The sequence below is a fragment of the Vanellus vanellus genome, assembly GCF_965231255.1.
Source record: "Vanellus vanellus genome assembly, chromosome: 15".
Classification (NCBI taxonomy): domain Eukaryota; kingdom Metazoa; phylum Chordata; class Aves; order Charadriiformes; family Charadriidae; genus Vanellus; species Vanellus vanellus.
Genome location: NC_138920.1, coordinates 16,078,829 through 16,098,524, shown reverse-complemented (window position 1 = coordinate 16,098,524; position 19,696 = coordinate 16,078,829). Strand labels below are relative to the sequence as shown.

The window sequence follows — 19,696 nt, the reverse complement described above, 5'->3', positions numbered from 1 at the left end:
GGGGGAAACATCTGCTGCTTGGCAGAAAGACTGGTTGCTTTCTCGGAAAAGTTTCACCCCGTGTTGACTGTTAAGTAGGAGTGGGGGTAACCAAAGTTGAAGGGGAGGACGCTGTGGTCACCTGGGTCCGGTGGCCCACACTCCCGCCACTTCACGGAACAGAAAACTTTAATGAAAAGCTGGAATCTCTTTCATGACTCATGAAATATCAATATGTATTCATGAAGTATCAAAGGAGATATCTCGGGGCTGGTAAAGAGGCAGGAGGAGTGTTTCCTCCGGGGTGAAGGTGTTTGGGAGCTCTTGGCTCCTGGTCTCGTCGGCTGACGGACAGAGATGGGCTTTTTCTGTCTCCTGAAACCAGTGATAGCAAAGTCGGTCCCCGGCCACGCAACCGGTACAAGTGCAGTGAGATGGACCGGCAGACTCCTGTTTGCTGCGGGAAGCGTGCAGCTGACGGCGGCCGCGCAGGAGGCGCGTCTGAGTTACGGGGGGGTAACACCACCGGTTCCGCCCCTTAGAGCCTGATCCGGGACCTAATCATCGCTTCTGCCTTTAATAAAGTTAGAGTGCTGAAGCGCTCTTATTTATTGCTTCCAATATTGCATCCGAAGATGAGGAAACAGATTTACAGCGTAAGAGCCACAGGAACATTGGAGGGACGAAAAAGCGAAGAAATACAGCCTTGCATCCAAGGCGTTGTCTTTTTGTGCCAACACATTACAACAGTTTGTCTCTGCAGCAAAATGGCAACGCCTGCAAGTCAGTTTTTGCATTTACACGTTACACATCCAAGTTCTCCCGCGCCGTACTCAGCCAGGTAAGGTAGAAGTTACCGGAGAATTCTGGCCGGACCTGGAGAGCAGTGCCCTTCTGGCTGCCAAACGCCCCCTGCCCTGCGCTGTCACCAAATGCCTGCCGAAATCTGGACCCTGAAATATTCTGCGCACCCTGCGGGGTCATTGAGATAGAATGATTTGCAAACTGGATCTCAGGTGTTTAACTTACCTTAAGGACCAGACCTGAGTGTTTCAAGTTTGTGGGGTGTGTGCTCTGGGCTTCTGGGGTGGGAGCAGGACCTGGATGCTGCTCTGAGCATCCCGTTCTGCCGTGTCCTCCTGCCCCGGTGCCTGCAAGAACCGCCGGCACAGGGAAGCACATCGGCACTCACGCACACCATTATCTACCAAGCAAATGGCAATAAGTTTTTCCAGCAACACACAGATGAGTATTAGTTTCTTCACCATGGGCTGCAATATTCCCAGGTTGCTACAGCGATCTGAACATGGTTCGTTTTGTTGGGAAAAGTAATGCCCATTTAAGTAATGCCATTTAAGCTCACCATGAGCCGGCAATGCGCGATGGCAGCCCAGAAGGCCAACCGTGTCCTGGGCTGCAGCAGGAGGAGCGTGGCCAGCAGGGCGAGGGGGGGATTCTGCCCCTCTGCTCCGCTCCAGTGAGACCCCACCTGAGTACTGCCTCCAGCTCTGGAGCCCCCAACATGGGAAAGACATGGAGCTGTTGGAGCGGAGCCAGAGGAGAGCCATGAGGATGATCCGAGGGCTGGAGCCCCTCTGCTGGGAGGACAGGCTGGGAGAGGTGGGGGGGTTCAGCCTGGAGAAGAGAAGGCTCCGGGGAGACCTCAGAGCCCCTTCCAGTGCCTAAAGGGGCTCCAGGAGAGCTGGGGAGGGACTTTTTACAAGGGCATGGAGTGATGGGATGAGGGGGAATGGCTTCAAACTGGAAGAGGGGAGATTTAGATATCAGGAAGAAATGTTTCCCCGTGCGGGCGGTGAGCCCCTGGCGCAGGGTGCCCCGAGAAGCTGTGGCTGCCCCATCCCTGGGGGTGTTCAAGGCCGGGTTGGACGGGGCTGGGAGCGACCTGGGCTGGGGGGAGGTGGCCCTGCCCAGGGCAGGGGGGTGGAACTGGGTGGTCTTCAAGGTCCCTTCCAACCTAAACCATTCTATGATTCTATGATTTTTCCTGTTCCCTGCGGATGAGGCTGATTGCCATCTCAAGTGTAACTTTTTTATAGGAACCTCTTGAAGCCTGTCAGTGTTTGAGAGGCATTTGGACAATGCCCTTACCAGCAGGCTTTAACTTTTGGTCATCCAAAAATTGGTCAGGCAGTTGGACTAGAGGCTTGTTGTAGGTCCTTTCCAACTGAAGTTTATTCTACTCTACTCTACTCTACTCTACTCTACTCTACTCTACTCTACTCTAATTCTAATTCTATCCTGTCCTATTCTATTCTTGCCTAGCATTTTTTTGCATATTTAAGACCAGCATTCGAAGGAGAACCTTACTGTTTTCATCATTTATAGTTCAGCGGAGGCATTTAAGAAAAAATACCCTTGGCTGCTGGCATGATCAGGTGCTGCGATGCACAGGAACGGGTTGAAAGAAGGCAGTCTGCATGGGTAATCAGGTTAGAGTCAGCTGCCTCTGCCCTCCAGCTCGCTCTGAAATGGCATGTACTCTAATTAGTTGTAGAAAGGATTTTACTGAATAGTTGTAAACAGATCTGAGGGCTTGGAATCAAATCAATCTGACCGTGGAAACTTTTCAGGATAATTATAAACTGTTGTTGGCAGAGTGTGAGAGAGAGACCGAAGGACTTTCGCCAGTGGGGAACCTGTAGCTGTGCGCGCCGTTCTCTGCGGGGGGAAGGAGAAAGACGGAGGTTGTGCGGGTCCGGCATCTAACCAGGGGCTCTTCGGGAGGAGGGGTAAGGGGCTTCAGCTGGTAGGGAGACTGTAGGGAGACGGCCTTTAGAGGTGCTTTTTTTTTAGCGCTCTTGAACGTTTTGTTCTTTTCTGTAATGTTAATGGTGCCCCCGATACTGGAGGTACCAACACACCCCATGGCGGAGAGCACACATCCCGCTGAACTGCGCACTGAAATGCTAATGCTTATTAAAATGAAAAAATATATACACTATTTGAAGGTTTGTGGCACGGTTTTATATAAAGGCATGTGTAAAAACTCTCTCTTCGCAGATCCCAATGGTCCTGGCTCAGACCTTCGCCATCTCCCTACTGATGTAAGCGCCGAAAATTTGTATCTCGCGGGTGAGGCAGGTCCTCGCCGCCCCGCCAAGCCACCGCAGCCACCGGCCCCACCGCCACCTGCCGCTCGACTCCGCGCTCCCGTTCATGGCAATGCCCCAGAATTCGACCGGAAAAAATGGCTTTTGTTTCGCTCAGACGCTCGACTTCTCCCACCCGCCTCCCCCTCCCGGCGAGGCCGGCCGGACCTTCGCCGCCCCGAGCGGGCGAGAGCCGTGCGGAACCCCGCTGAGCAACGGCACGGCGTCCTCCGGCGCTCCCAGCCCCGCCGACTCCTGCGCCGAGCCCCTCTGCTCCGCCACCCCGGGCGAGGAGGGCACCCAGTTCGGCCAAGGGATTAAATACGTGTCGGCCGAAGGGGAGGAACTGGCGTGCGGCTGGGGGGGGTTCACCCCCGGCTGCTTACAGCTCTTCAACACGTCCAAGGGCGTCTTGTTCTTCCTCTGCGTGGCCTCCTTCCTGCAAGGCATGACGGTGAACGGCTTCATCAACACGGTCATCACCTCCATCGAGCGACGCTTCGACCTCCGCAGCTACCAGAGCGGGCTCATCGCCAGCTCCTACGACATCGCGGCGTGCGTCTGCTTGACCTTCGTCAGCTATTTCGGGGGGAACGGCCACAAACCGCGATGGCTGGGTTGGGGCGTGCTGGTCATGGGCATGGGCTCCCTGCTCTTCGCCTTGCCCCACTTCACCACGGGACGGTACGAGGCGCGTTCGGCGGTGGAGGTGGGCGTCTGCGGGTGGAACCAGAGCCTGCCCTGCGCCCAGGCTGCCTCCAGCCTCTCCAGCTACATGTTCGTCTTCATGCTGGGGCAGTTCCTACACGGGATGGGAGCCACGCCGCTCTACACGCTCGGTGTCACCTATTTAGATGAGAACGTCAAGACTAACTACTCCCCTGTGTACATTGGTGAGTGGAGCCGGAGGGGCAGCCGGGACCCGCGGGCCGGGCGACGGGAGGGAGAGCCGGTCCATCTGCCTCCGCGCCGAACAGAGCACGGGGGTGGGTGCACCAGGGGCGCTCCCCGGCTTTTGTTCCCGATGAGGGGTGAGGTGGTAATCAGAGGGAAGCGGCAGCTGTCGGGGAGGGTTTCATTATTTATAGGCAGGACCTGGAGGCGCAGCGGGGTACCTTCACTGCTGGAGCACATGTCCTGCAGATCAGGAGGTGCCTCCTGCTCCCGGCACGGGACCAGCTGGGCAGACCCCTCCAGCTCCCCCGCCACGTGTGTGGCATTAGCCAAATTTGGCAAACAACCATGATGCCATACCCCATCTGTGCGAGGGGACATCACCCCTTTGGTGCCACAGCGTGGGAGGGACGGTCGCCGGGCTGCTCGGATGCAGCTCCCCACCAGGGGAGGAGGCTCAGCTCACCCACTCTCTGCTCCGTATCGCCCACCGCTCAGCCATTGCCAAATGCTTACAGTCCGATTTGGGGAAATTGCTAAAAAGGGGTGAGCTTTTAGCAATTTCCAAGTGCGGCAGGCTGCCCATACTGTTGTATCAGAGGGCCGTGCAGGGCGAGAAGGAGATGACAAAGAGATGATCCGTAAGTTGACGGTCTTGCCGCGGCAGCAAGCCAGAAAAAGTGCCGGTGGTGCCGCATTTAGCACAGACGTTGCCTGTTGTCAGTGGGGAGTCAACGCCGCTGCTCACCACGCCGGCAGTCGGGATGCGGCAGCGGGGTCAGCTACATCCCTGCTAAATAATACAGCAGTAACTACACAAATATGTTTTTCCAGTGGACCGGTTCTGCCTGCCCCACGCTATAAACATTCCCAGGTGGGATGCGAAAGTTTCCCTGGGACACAAGCGGGAGAGGAAAACTTGTGGAAAGTCCGGCTTTGTTTCTGAGGGGCTCAGGGAGTGGGGTGCGAGGCGGCAGGAGGCTGAGCATCCCGGATCCGGGAGGGAATCGGGCCGCCGCGGCGGGCGGGGGGTGCTGGGCACCGGCAGCGCTCCGCAGCATCCCTGGCTGAAATGCTGCTATTCCTCTAACAGCGCTTATTTTCCCTTTCAGCCGTTTTCTACACTGCTGCAATCCTTGGGCCTGCAGCGGGTTATCTGGTAGGAGGAATGTTTCTAAATATTTATACTGAAATTGGCAGAGAGTAAGTCGCTAAAAAATAATCTTGTTCCTTTTCCTTTATGCTATATGTTTCCTCTGGGGTAAAAAAAAAAATAATGATAATAATTCGGAGCGATGACCTGGTGGCTGGGTGGAAACGTGCCCGTGGTGTTGAGCGGAGTTTCGGGGGGGATGGAAGAAAACTGCTGACGAACCTGTCAGCTTAAATCCTTCCTCACGCTGCGCTGCCCGCGCTAATGAGGCTGTGAGCAGCAGGTGAATTTTTTGAATGAGTTCCCTGATGAGGCGCCGCTGGCGGCACCGCTGCTCGTCCTCCCGGCCGTCCGGCCAGGACGCTCGGTCCCTCCCTCCTTCTTAGTATTTGGAATTTATTTTTATCTTTTTTTGCAGGCTCTTTGGCAGGTGAATGGGTTAAAAAAGGGGAGAGGGTTTCCAGGGGACGGAATGGGTTCTTTCCACCAGTTTTCTTGCAAAAGGGTGGCTGTGGGGTGGAGCAAAGGTCGTAGCAACCCCCGAAGCACAAATGAAATGGGGAGAGGGGAATGTCCGTGCCAGAGGTTAAAGGAGAATTAAATGATGTCGTTAAGTGATGGGCTCGTTAAGCAGTGTGCTCTCCGGTAAGGCAGGCGGCACTCTGGTGTGGCGGGAGGGGTGGTGGATGTGGCATCCCCAGCAGGTCGCCGTGGGAGAGGCCAGAGCTCGGTTTCCTTCGCTGACGTGTCCCCCCCCTGTGTCCCCCGACCCCTGCCAGCGTCGGCGAGAGGCGCGCCGGGCTGTCCCGCTCCGTCTCAAACCGCCGCCTCCCTCCCTTGTGTCCTTTCGGCTTCGTTTCTTACAGGATCGACATCGCCCCGGAGAACACGCTGTGGGTTGGGGCATGGTGGATCGGCTTCCTCGGGGCCGGCGCAGCCTCCCTCCTCATCTCCATCCCCATCCTGGGGTACCCCCAGCGCCTCCCAGGTACGTGGCCCCCCTGCGGCTCCGGGGAACCGGGGCTGGGGCCGCCCGGTACTCACGCTCCCCTTGGGGCGGGCATCCTTAGGCACGCGTGTAGCTGGGGCAGAGGAAGAGCTTCCAGCGTTTAAATTGTAATTCCTACAGGGATTTCACCCCCGCGGCTTTCCAGCTGCCTGTTTCCCTGCTGCTCCCCTGCAGCCGCTGGCGGAGGGAGGATGCCGCGTTGCATTTTCCCCCTGCAAATCCACCGCCTCGGCAGCATCCCCGTCCCCGATCTCACCCGCTCCTCGTTCCCATTTGCCTCTCATTTGCAGGATCCCAGCGGTATATCGTTATGAGGGTGTCGGAGGCTCATCAGCTAAAGGATGGGAGCCACAAGAAAGCATCGGATCCCGACTTCGGGAAAACAGTTAAAGATCTGCCTCGGTGAGAACACCGCCCCGCGGCTGGGGCTCAGGGAGCCCTGCCAGAAGCGAGAGCAACGGGCCCAGGCTGAGCTTGCTCTCTACCATGCTAGAAAAAAGGTTTTGCCCCTCTCCAAACGTAGGGATGAGGCGTTCTCGCAGAGGCGGTTGCAAAGCGCCGGGTCCCGTCAGCGGCCGGGGGCTCTCGGCAGACGGGGGCTGAAGCAGGAGTTGTGCTGGGGATGGGGTGGGAGAGCGGGGCACGAGGTGCCGCTCCTGCCTGTGGTTTGCAGTAGGTCACGTCCACGTGCGGAGGTCCCTCTGTGGTCGTAGGCGACACGGGGAGTTTCGCCGGCAGTGGCGCGGTGCCAGCCCGTAGGTGACAGGGGATGCGCAGGCGATGCCGTCTCCTTCCCTCCCCCCAGCGGCGTTGTTTCCTCCGTCTGCTTGTGTCCGGTGTCCAACACCGTCTCCTCCTCCTCGGGGCTTTTCTTCCTTTTCTCTACTTTTGCTTGTGTTAGATCCTTATTTTGTCCTTTTAATGAGAAAAGAGAGGAAACAAACCCCCCAACTTCTATGGCTCAATTCCAAATCTAGGGAACACGATATCCTGCACTGCAGCTTTCAGTTCCCGCTCCCTTTCATTCTTAGTCGCCTTTTTTCTTTTGCCTGTGCGTCTTCCAGCCGCCTTTCATGTGTTGCTGCTCCTTATCTCTCCGGCGAAGCGGTGCCGCAGCAGTGCGCCCGATCCCGGAGCCGCCGCTTGGCTCTGTGCGGCGGGCGAGCGCGCCTGCACCCGGGGAGCTTTGGTAGGAAATGGCTTAAGGGGATCCTGTGTGGGAACGAGTCAGTGCCCAAAATTAAATGCGCTTTTTTAACCTGGAAACATATGCTATGGAGCTTTGAAAGCTCTTATGATTTGTTGGTTGGGGGTTTTTTTGGTGTGTGTGTTGAGTTGTATTTAAATGCCCTGGTGGCCAAGAAGGCCAATGGCATCCTGGGGGGCATCAAGCAGAGTGTGGCCAGCAGGGCGAGGGGGGTCATCCTCCCCCTCTGCTCTGCCCCGGGGAGGCCACATCTGGAGCACTGTGTCCAGTTTGGGGCTCCCCGGGTCAAGAGGGACAGGGAACTGCCGGAGAGGGTCCAGCAGAGGGCTACGGAGATGATGAGGGCACTGGAGCACCTTTCTTACGAGGAAAGGCTGAGGGACGTGGGGCTTTTCGGTCTGGAGAAGAGAAGACTGAGGGGGGATCTTATCAACGCTGATAAATCCCCAAAGGGCGGGTGCCGGGGGGTGGGAACAGTCCGTCTTCGGTGGTGCCCAGGGACAGGACAGGAGGGAACGGGCACAAACGTGACCATGGGCAGTCCCATCCCAACCTGAGGAGGGACTTCTCTCCCGTGCGGGCGGCAGAGCACTGGCACAGCTGCCCAGAGAGGGGGGGAGTCTCCCCCTCTGGAGCCATTCCAAACCCGCCTGGAGGTGTCCTGTGCCACTGCTGGAGGTGCCCCTGCTCTGGCGGGGGGTGGCACTGGGGGGGCTCCAGAGGTCTCTGCCAGCCCCCACCACTCTGGGATTGCAGGATCCTGTAAGTGGAGGGCAGGGGAGAGGTGCTGCTTTATTTGCAGCTTGGCTTTAGCTGCTGTGCCCGCTGTGGATGTTGCAGGGATATGTGGGTGTCGATTCCTTTCGGAGCTTGCAGTCAATAAAGGGATTTTATTTATTTCTTTTATTCCTTAGAGAGGAGTTTGCGGCCGTGCGTGACGGCTGCCCCACACAAAGGCAAACATTCGGAGTTGCCAACCCCGTGCTGGTGCCAGCAATTACTTCTGAACTTTAGCTGTGGTATTTGCTGGCAGCAGAGGATCGGGGCAGGTGCTCAGCGCGGGAGTTTTCGGCAGCGGTCGCTCTGTGTTGTGCCGGTGCTGCTGCTCACGTCGGTCTGAAACTCTTGAAGACTTTGTAGGAAGTTTTCCAGGGGTTAAGGCAGTTTTATGGAGAATATTACATTGAACAGATTTCAATACTGTTATTAAATGGCATTCTTGACTGGGTGCCATTTTCCGAGGTCGGGGCTTATTCTCCGCACGGAAATTAAATTCAAAACCTGCATTTAAATAATGATAAGGTTATGACTAAACCCAACACAAACAGGGTGGTAGAGAGGGGTGAAATTCAGTGGTTGATGCTTTTCTTGCTTATCTGGAACAAAGCTCCCACTGTTTCGGGGTGAAGGCTGTCTGACAGCGGGTACGGAGCTGGTCCTCCGCCGGGAGCCTCTTCTTTCACCCCTCCTTCCCGAAAAACAACTACCCAAAGGTGGGCAACTCGTATCAAATAGCTCAGGTCAGTCCCGACCTCAGTGTGGTTTTCGTTTGAAAGGAAAAAAAAAACCCAACAGGCTTTTGTGTTCCCTGGTTTTGATTAATAAAAGGGAAGTGCCTTAAAGGGTTGCTATTCTGGAAACTTGCATTAGAGAGGAGATCACATCTGTGCGTGCGGCTCCCGGGGACGCGTGGCCCGGGCCGGAGAGCGAGGCCAAAGGACACTGTGGCTTTTGTTTTAGGGAGGGACCGGGTGCTACGCGTTCTCTCACAGTACGGACAGGGAAAGTCTCACAAAGATAAGCAGAGATACCGATGGAATGAAATACTCTGCCGTGCTCTCAGGTCCTTTCTAAGTGAGCTTAATGAATTACTGTGTTCACGGTGCCGCCTAATAGCCGGAGCTCACGGGAATGCGGCCCATCCAGCTCGCCCCTCTGCACTGAACAGACTTCTGTCTTAATTCTTGGGTTGGAAACGCCTGATAAAATAGCTTTTTCCTTGCTCTGGTTCCATATGATCGCTCTCACGAAATAACCCCGCCTGTCAGTGCAGAGGGGTTCAAACAGAAGACACGTAGAGCTGTGCCGGGAGCGGAGGCTTTGTCCTAGCTGGCTGTGGGCCAGGACTGCTGAGGGTCACTCGCCAGTGTGTCCGGCCCTGGTCTTCGACACGAGAAGCTACGGTCAGTATTTCCCTCGTGCCGCTTGGGTCGGTTGGCAGAGCGGTGCTTGGCTTCGTCTTGCGGCTTTACTAGAGCTTCTGTGCCTGGAGGAGGGAGGTCGCTGTACATTCCTGCGGGACGTACGTGCTGCCCTCCCTTCCCTTGGCGGCGGTGACGGAAGGTGTCATTTCTGCACGCTGGAAAAGTCCCTGTTCACACGCTCCAAGACTGCATAAATACCCGTCTGCCGTTATTGACTCATTAGTTCGTGGCCGTGCTCCGTTTCAGTCTGGGGTGTCCTGGGCATGCTGTCGCTCCTCGGAGGGGCGGGCTCTGACTGCACAGGCGGTCCCAACCTACTCCACAGGACCATTACACGAGAAAGGGGAACCTATACCTGGTCGGGCATTGGAATAGACTGCCCAGGGAGGTGGTTGAGTCACCGTCCCTGGATGTGTTTAAGAGACGTTTAGATGTGGTGTTGGGGGACATGGTGTAGGGGAGAACTTTGTAGAGTAGGGTAGATGGTTGGACTCGATGATCCCAAGGGTCTCTTCCAACCTAGACAATTCCATGATTCTATGATTCTATATGTGCCCATATCCGTAAAAACTTGCAGGATCAAGCTTTATAGATGGTGGGATTCTTCTCTTGGCAGTGCTGAGCTTCCTGAAATCCCTTTGGCTGCAAGAACTGAGCACAGTCAAAGACTATTCGGGAGTTAGGTGGTTTCTGGGCGTGATTAAAATCCTACTGATAGCAATGAAAAGGTCTGTGTTGACTTTGTTAAGGTTTTATATGCCGTAGCTCCTCACAACTACATTTTCTGTCTATAAATAGCTTAAATTACATGAGTAAACTCTTACCCTTGGCGCTGAAAGGAGTTCCTCTGCGTTTTGCTGTCTGCAAATCTAACCTGTAACCTTTGGCCAACGGGCACGAAGTCACGCGAGTGCCAGGGAACCACTCCTCTCTTTTCTCTTGAACTGTAGAAAGGTGAAGGCATTGTACAATTTCTACATCAGCCACAAGGTTCCCGAGTATTTACCCACTAAGACATGCTTTTTGCTTCCAAATAAAGCACAGTCGTAAAGATCATTCCTGGAAAATAGTTCCGTAAATTAAACTAATCCCAACAGCTATACAATGGTTGGCGTAAAGCCCCCTGTAATCAAGGTGTAAGAACGTGTGGTATTTCTGTCTTTAAGCTTCTTTGTTCTTTAGCTATAATGACGTTCTCCACTTTATGCGGGTAAAGTTGCATAAATCCAGTGCTGAGCCTCCGCACGTCTCTCGCTCGGTTGTACCACAGTGGGTTTTCTCCGATTTCCCATTTCCTCCAGGGGATAAGTGACGGCGCCTTTCAATTCAGCGAGCGTCCCACGGCGTCCCTGTGGCTGCGGGGTGGTGGGGTTGTGGCCGTCTCCGCGGTGGGGTGATCTCTGATGCCGGTGCGGTCCAGGCTCGGGGGAAGGCACGTGGCAGAATTTGAAGCTCGTTACAAAACGGTCCCTGCAAAGCAGTGTCAGCCCTCTTAGTCCAATATCCGAGATAGTGGGAGATAATTGAGACCATCCCGTGGGCCTGAGGGCATTTCTGTGTCTCCAAGATGGAATCGTTGCTGGATCGTCTTTCCGCATATAAACGACACGTGGCAATTTTTCAGGCATATCTACGGCTCTCTGCTAAATCCCAGTGGGTCGAAAAGAAAATGTATTTGCTCAATTTATACACTAAGCTTAAAGTTAAACTGCGCTTAGACTGCGGGAGAAAGATTGCATTCTCTTTTCCAGTGGGATATAAGGTGTCTTGGAGGTGCTTCCTCCATATGGAAAGGCTTGTTTGGTATTTCCCCCGAGCTGCAGAACATCCGTGGCTCTCAGAGACTGTTATTCTCTTGAGGCCGTGGGTGCGCATGAGCAGCATGTGTGTAGACGAGGGCTCGAGGATGTAACACAGCTTTGTTCCCTGCTCTCGGTTGTTTGAGTCAGGAGTCCCAAGATAACTGCCGTCGGGGACTAAAGAAACCTTGAAATGATTGAGATTTTGTGAGGAGTGGTGTCCTGTCTGTATTGCCCCATTTAGGAGTGGAAGATACTCAGCCTGCCCCTGAATGTTGGAAAATTACCACTGAAACCATCCATGTACATGTCATGGGAGCCCTGAGTGTGGATTATATCACATCCACACACTGTTGCGCATTTTGAACATGTACATGAGGTAAATAGAGCCATCTGATGCCCTCGCGAGATCCACAGAGAAGAGTCCCAGATTATTCCCTCCCATTTTAGGGGTTGGGTTGACGTTCCTCAGGTTCTCTTGGTGGTTGGCTGTAGGCAGCGGGGTTATAAAAGACGGCCAGGGTAAGCGCTGATTCAATTCCAGTATGTTTGTCCTTCCCAGATCAGTACTGCTGCTTCTGAAGAACCCCACATTCATCTTCCTCTGCTTAGCGGGAGCGACCGAAGCCACCCTCATTGCTGGGATGTCCACGTTTGGGCCCAAGTTCCTGGAGTCTCAGTTTAGTTTAAGTGCCTCTGAAGCTGCTACCTTTTTTGGTAAGGAAACCGGGTTTTTGCAATGTTTTCCCATTTGCCTACAGGTACAAGAGCACTGTAGCTCATGTAGAATGGAGACAAACACGCTCTGCTGTTCATTTACAGAGCGGTTATCGTCTTCGGCTATTAGATAGGATCGTTTCCCATCAGCACATCTGCACCGAGTGTGTTTTCAGAGCTGTGTCTACTGACATCAGGAAGAAACGTGTCACTTCTGTAGCCATCTGTTACCCTCTAGAGGAAGGCAAAATAATTGTAGTCTGTTCCTTCTAGCGCATCACTAGGAAACATTAACTAAACGTTTCCTCTAACGAGGGCTGTCTGAACTGGGGGATGTATTTTGTCAGCGTCCCACAACTGGGAGGATCCTCACTTGGCTGCCGTGTCGTAGACCAAGGAATTGGTGTCCCACAAGCATCAATGCTCGTGATGTGCTCCTCAAAGTGTCTGTTGGAAGGTACCTGGGTAGGAAAAGGTGCCTGAACGGGTTCATGGCATGTTATCTGAGCTGCTGTGGAGGACCGCCCACTGAACTCCCACCAAGAAGCCACGCAGCAACCAAGGGGTTATTCTCGTGCAGACACACTGCAGTTAATGTATTCAGCCGTGAGAACTCCTCGCTGACATTTCTAAAATTGCTTGTGGTTTGTCGGTTGTTTTTTTTTTTTTCCCCTTCTTTCAGGTTATCTGGTTGTGCCAGCCGGAGGGGGAGGCACATTCCTGGGAGGATTCCTTGTGAATAAATTTAAACTCCGCTGTTCAGGAATCATCAAATTGTGTTTGCTTTGCACAGTGTCAAGTCTGCTGGCTATATTCATTTTTTTCATTCACTGCCCTAACATGCCGATGGCAGGAGTAACCCAGATGTACGAGGGAAGGTAATAACAATCATCCCGTCTGTCTCCTGCTGCGGGGCCCTGGTCAGAATAGAAGGATAACTCCAAAAACGCAGTGCTGGTGGTAGTCATGTGTGAATGTGTTGGTGATGGAAGTCTTACAGGCAGATACTGAGGGTGAGACCCAGAACATAGATGTCCTAATTTGTGCATCTGGTTGGAGTTTATGGAAGAGACTCTCTCTTTAGTGAGGGAGGGGAGATGAGCAGCGCCGGAGTGTGAGACGCTCCGCTCTTCAGTTGCCTTCACAGTGTCCCCCATCTCTATCCAGGGAGATAAGCTGGACTAAAAGTGGGAAGCTCCTCTCCAAATGGGGGTGTCTCCCTGTGAGCCGGTCACTTAGAATCCCTCGGTAGCTGCGGGAAAGACACAGCTGCAGGGCACGATTCCCGTTCATGGTTAAAATTGGGTGAGGTGAAACCCTTCCCAAGCCTGCCTTTACGCTACCTGGGCATCCAGCGCATCTCCTGCCGTCCCCCGTCCTGCTTCTCTTGCTCTACCCGTTTCCCCCTGGAAAACGCTGTTCGGTGTCTCCCCACTGACTGCTCCCGTGTTTCCCGTAGCGCTTTGCCCGGTGGTCACCTCAACCTGACAGCAGCCTGCAACGCCGAGTGCGGCTGCCTACGGGAGACCTACAGCCCTGTCTGCGGGAGCGATGACGTTATGTACTACTCTCCCTGCCACGCCGGCTGCAAAGAAGTGTCTGAAAACCTCAGGAATGGCAAGAAGGTACGTCTGAAAGCACTGTGTGTTAACAAGGTGGTGGCGCATCTTCTTCGCCCTGTTTTGGCTGGTTCTGCAAAAGTCTCCGCGGGTTTGAGCTTTGCTGCAAAGCAGTGTAAAAGGCAGAGACAGCCCCGCGCAGGTGGAGGATGCTCTCGGCGCCACCTGGGATGAAGGCAGAAGGTAACCTGAGGCCGCCCTGCTTTGCTTCCCTCCATGTGCCCAAGTTTGGTTTTGCCTCGCTCTGGGTCAAACTGCTCCAAAATCCGTGGTAGATCACCCAGGCAGGCGAGGAGCTCAGCGGGCACCTAATTCCCGTCCTGATGCTTATTTTGGGTCTTCAGTGGAGGTGGTGTACCTCCTCATCCCTCCAGCACGTCACTCAGTGAGACAGGCAAAGGCTCAAGAAGAGTAATGATGACCTTGAGCATTCAAGACCTGCCTGGCAAAGTTAATTTCTCTTATTTAACAACCTGTTCCAAACCAGAGGTGTGTCAGGAATGCAGCTTGATTTCTGCTTTGCTCGGCTCTAGGACCAAAATCGTCTGCTTTCTGCCCTCTTTTCTTCGAAGCCCAGCTTTGACTGTCACCGTTCTCCCTCGCAAAGCGCCCACCAGCCTTTCTTTCCCAGGTCTATCGCGAGTGTAGCTGCGTTGAGAAAACCCTCCTGCCCGGCCCCGGCGACGCGGAGGCGGAGGCGGGGAAATGCACCTCCTCTTGCGCGAAAAAGCCCCTGCTCCTGTTCTTCATGTTCGTGGTGATCCTCTTCACCTTCCTGAGCAGTATTCCTGCCCTGACCGCCACTCTGCGGTAAGCACGGGATCGCCTTGTCCTCCGCCAGCGCTGCAAGACGCCCCAGTGTCCCCCTCTCCGCTTCATCCTGCTGCCTCAAACCGTGGGGCAGGTGTGATGGAAACCACCTTGTTAGGGCGGTCCAGAGACGTCAGGACTAATTCCCTTCCCCGTCTAGCTGGGAGAGCCAATTTTAGCATTGGCAGCTCTGTCCCCTGACACGGGACGCCCACATGTGCGTCCCAGTCTGCAGTGGCGGTGGGGATGGACGTTGCACCGGCGGGGAACCTCGATCTTCAGAGGGGATGGAGGCCCCAGGTGTGTGGCGGGGAGGTGCCGTGCAGCCTGGCAGCGGTTCTAAACAATCCTCTCTTGTTCCCCAGGTGTGTTTCCGACAGGCAAAGGTCATTCGCACTCGGGATCCAGTGGATTGTAGTACGAACCCTAGGTACGGTGCAGGGTGAATTTGGGCATCGGTACGGTCCGTTGGCTTTGTGGAGCGTGTGCCGAGCTGTGTTGCCTAAGAACAAAACAGGTCGGGTTGGAAAAGAAGGGGGTAGGACACGCGCTGTTGAAAGGAGGATGTTTTGTTTTCTCTTGTTTGCCGTCATTCAGAAAAACCATATTCCCTTTGCATATGGTTTGCAAACTGAATGAAGGGTTCTGTAACACGTCACGGGTGGGGTGGAGGAGCACCGTCCTGGCAACGTGTCCTTATTTTAAGAAAAAAAGGAGAAGAGGCATTGAAGTTTCTGCGTTTGTCTCTCGGCTCTTGTGCAACATGTAGGTCAGGGTGGTCAAAAGACTCGCTGGACTCTCAGGTCTTGAAACTCAACGTCTTTTGGGTGGCTCTAGATGTTGCAGGACGAGTTTGCTTGATTACCAGAGCAGCGGAGCCTGGTGCTTTTCTGCAAGCACCCTGCTGCCCAGGCTGAAGGTCCACTCTCTCTCCCCGCAGGAGGCATCCCTGGCCCCATCGCCTTCGGGTCCATGATCGATAAATCCTGCCTGCTGTGGCAGGACCAGTGCGGCGAGCAAGGTTCTTGCTACGTGTACCAGAACTCAGCCATGAGCCGATACACCCTCGTCGCTGGACTGGTCTACAAGGTGACGCTGCCTGTTAACTTCACGCTCTGGTAAAGCGAGCGGGTCTTTGGGAGACAGCGCTTTGCTCTGGGAGAGAATTTTACAAAACTGGGTTGTCCTGATCTAACCCCCCTTCGCTCCAAATCAGACTTTCACTCAAGAAATGTTCTCGGGGACGGCAAAAGCTCCGTTTGCTAATGGTGCTCCAGCATTCTCTTAAATCCCCGTTACGTTCTAGGCTCACAGCTTCTGTTGCACCGTATGAAATATCTCCCAACAGCCACCAAAGTGATTTTTGCTGGAAATGGAGCAAAATATATAACTACAGTGCGTTAGCGAGAGTGAGGGCCGGCGCTGCGGGCAGGCTGCAAATAACCGTTCCCCGATCGCTGCTAGAAAATAAGAGCGCTGAGCTCTGTGATTCTTATATATGACCCAAAACCCCTCATTTTAACTGCTCCCAAACAAGCGCTTGCCCTAGATAGCGGCGTTCAGCAGCTGCTGGGATAAAGAGGCTTTCAGAAGCCGTCCAGCGAGTGGCTCGGGTGCTGCCGGTCTGCGCGGCGCTGTGCTCCAGGCGTCCGTCTGGGGCTGAACGGTCTTCCAGATTCTCTCCGTCCCGTTGCTGTGGGGCTCAACAGCCTTCCAAATTCTCTCCGTCCCATTGGAAGACTGAGGGAATTGGGTCTCTTTAGTCTGGAAAAAAGACGGTTGAGGGGGGACCTGATCCATGCTTATAAATACTTAAAGGGTGGGTGCCAGGAGGATGGGGCCAGGCTCTTTTCGGTGGTGCCCAGTGACAGGACAAGAGGTAACCGGCACAAACTTGAGTATAGGAAGTTCCACCTAAACACGAGGAGGAACTTCTTTACCTCGAGGGTGGCAGAGCACTGGCACAGGCTGCCCGGGGAGGTGGTGGAGTCTCCATCTCTGGAGACATTCCAAACCTGCCTGGACGCGTTCCTGTGCAACCTGCTGTAAGGTGGCCCTGCTCTGGCAGGGGGGTTGGACTAGATGATCTCCAGAGGTCCCTCCCAACCCTATGATTCTATGATTGCTGTGGGACTGGCTAAATTCACATTTTTGCCCACGCTGGCGTGCCGCCCAGGCTGACCTTCACCCTCATCATCTCCTCCCCAAAGCCCGCTCAGCAAATGTCGTCCCAGATGAGGGCTGGGCGCGTTGGGTTTAGGGGGAGCGGAGTGTGACAGGATGTCTTCATGGCTGCAGGTGCTCGGGACAACCTTCTTTATAGTCGCCTGTTTACTCTACAAGCCCCCGCCGGCAGAGTCGGCTCCGGGCAGCTCGGACGCGTCTGACAATGGCAACTGTGACCTCCAGGAACACAAACCTTCGCTGCCGGCTGAAGAAGATATATAGCGCTGTAGGCGTTGAAGTGACTTTCGCAGTGTCAAAAATACGCCGAGAAGACATTCTGCAGTCCCGAGGGGGTTTTTAAATTAATAGTACTATTATCACTTTTTTAGTTCAAGAGAAATAATTTAATTAACCACTGGTGTGCTTGCTGTGTTCTCAACAGCAGAAGCACATTTGAAATTGTGCGCTGACGCCATATGCGGTTATTTAATTTTATTTAAAGAAAGGGCTACCGTAGCTTTATTCTCTGTCTGTGACAAGCAAGGACCGCGTTCTCCACTCGTGGAAATAAGCACCAGTAGCTCCAATGGAGTGCGTGGGGTTTAAACCGCCAGAGGATCTGGTCCCTAATAGCTCAATGGTAAAGCCGACTGTAGCAGAACTCCTGTTGGACTTCCTAAGCCTGAAGAGAGCCCCGCTGTCCTCCGGTCCACCATGCAAAGAGGACGACTGGCCTGTAAACTACTGTATGCCAAGCAGACGGCCCCGCCAGTGTCCTCCTCCTTCCCGCGACGCATAGCATCGCTCCTTTTGCTCGGGAGCGGGTTATCTAATTATGCAAACTCGTTATTACCGTGCCATGGGAGGTAACTTCGAGGTGAGATTTATCTACCAAATCCATCCGTACACTACAGGCGGCCGTCCCCGAGAGCTGCCGAGCACTGTGCGCTCACTGCCTCATTTCATCGCAGGGTTTACACCGTGGTGACACGTCTTTAGTTTTTGTTTTCCTCTCACGTTGTTTAAAGGTGATGCCTTTTGTCACGTCCTGTGCAAAACTTGAACTTCTTGCTTGCTGTGCGCTGGGTGGGGGGAGACAGGAGATACAGATCTATGCAATGCTTCGCTTCGGTCGCTCGGTAGAGGTGTGGGGTTTGGGTGGATGAGGAAAGTCGGAATGAATTTCGTTTGTCTCTAGAGCTTACGGGAGAGCTGGCCGTAACGCTGGGCTGCCTTGCGGCAAGGGGATGCCGGCTTGTAGCCGGCCTGCTCGCGAGCAGAGAGGGCAGCGTTCCCAAAATGACCTTTGAATGTGCACTTGCAATATCGACCAGGACCTTTCTGAGGAGGGGGGAGAAGTGGAATTTGGGTGGGCGTATGTCAGGCTTCCCTCCCAGCCCAGCCCAGGAGAGGTCAGTGCTTCGTCTGCCGGTGTTTGCACAGCCACACCATCCGGGTACCATCCGGGTACCATCCGGGTACCGCTGCGGGCAGGGCTGGGGCCGGCCCCTGGAGTCCCACGCTGTATAAACCGCCTTCACGGGGATGGGACCTACGTCACTGAGCTGCAAAACTGGCGCTTCTTTTGTGCCAGATGCTACTTAGGATTACTTTGTAGATGGTTTTTGTATATTTTGTGTATTTATGCTTTCATAAACAGGCACGGGGCGGGCATTGTTTCCTCCGTTAGCTTCCACAGCCCTTGTTTCCCGGCCGCTGGCGAGTGCTGGGAGAGACTTGAGCATCTCCAGAAACTGCTGGAAAAACTATAAGCGCTGAGGGTGAGACGAAGAGTGGCTTTTGGCTGCTTGAACGCGGGCAGCTGGTGCAGCTTTGCTTGGGCACAGCGTGCAGGAGAGCCCCGTTTTTCCAAGGGAGGCAGGATTAGACCCACGGATGCCCGAGTAAATCCCGACAGCAGCCAAACGCCAAAGGCTTCTTCCCAATCTCCCGCTGGGGTTGGAGCCACTGGCAGACGTGAGCCTGTCTCCAAGCCCTGCCCGGCAATTGCCCTTCCCAGCGGACAGACAGTCGGGGTACAAGCAGGGATCTTAGAAGGGGGAAAACGCATGAATGTATTTTGGGGACATATTTTATGTATGATGTATTTATGAAAGGTAGAAGTTTTTTTCTTAATATATATATATATGGATATTACAATGCAATTCTAGTGTTTATAAAATAAGCTTTATCTGAGTGAGCAAAAGAAAAGGTCGTGGATTCTGGGCATTTATTATGTTGCTGTGGGACTCGCGAGTCATGGATTTAAGTCAGCAGCAGCAAGGCGTTCCTCTTCCATAGACAGGCTGGGTAGGTGTAGAGGTAAACTTAAAATATTTGAAAGTATGTTTCTCAGTCTCATATGAAGTATTATATTGCTACAAAAGCATAGAAATATAATGAGTATTTCACAAGTACTTGTGTGCGTGGTTTTCATCAGTCGTCCCCCTCTCCCAGCTCCTGTCCCGGCGGAGGTGGGCTGGATCCGTGCTGCCCGGGAAGCCCGTCCCGGAGAGCCTCCTGCTAATGGGGTCAGGGCCACCCCATGGGGGTCCAGGCTTCGCTGCAGGTCATCATGGTGTCCCCAGGGGTCTGTGAATCCACCCCGGGAGGAGAGTTTGGATTTAGGTTTGTGCTTAAATCGTCATGTTCATAAAGCCCCTTGTGGGTGCAGGAGCCGCGGGCAGCATCGTCAGCCTGGTGGGACAGCAGGTGACACGGAGACCCTGTGAGTCGGTGCCTCCTACCGACTGCCCCTCTCCTCCTGAGACAGAGGATAATTGCTTTTGAAGGCAAAATATGGGTTTTAGTTGCTGAGGAACAAGAACAAAGAGGGCAAGGCAGTACCTTGGCTGCCCTCCTTCATCCCCAAACCAACCCCTTTAAAGCCACAGAGCTTCTCCCAGACCTGTGCTGCGTAAATGAGGGCAAAGTCCTGTGTCACCTGTGGTTTGCTGAAGGGGTGATTCGTGCTGTTAGAGCATACAAACAAACAGCGGTTGGTATTGAGGAAAAGCCACAGGGAAGTA

At 54.1% G+C, this 19,696-nt stretch overlaps 1 protein-coding gene across 1 annotated transcript; it reads left to right on the top strand.

Moving 5' to 3' along the window:
• Positions 1–3,156: 3,156 nt before the first annotated feature.
• SLCO4A1 (solute carrier organic anion transporter family member 4A1) lies at positions 3,157–17,014 on the top strand (the record flags this gene model as incomplete). The annotated part of the gene is made up of 11 exons (XM_082491349.1): positions 3,157–3,982; positions 5,096–5,186; positions 6,003–6,124; positions 6,436–6,547; positions 11,918–12,072; positions 12,755–12,950; positions 13,532–13,697; positions 14,323–14,501; positions 14,867–14,931; positions 15,442–15,590; positions 16,800–17,014. The coding sequence occupies 11 exons, from the start codon at positions 3,157–3,159 to the stop codon at positions 16,947–16,949; spliced, it is 2,211 nt and encodes a 736-aa protein (XP_082347475.1). The 3' UTR covers positions 16,950–17,014.
• Positions 17,015–19,696: the final 2,682 nt, after the last annotated feature.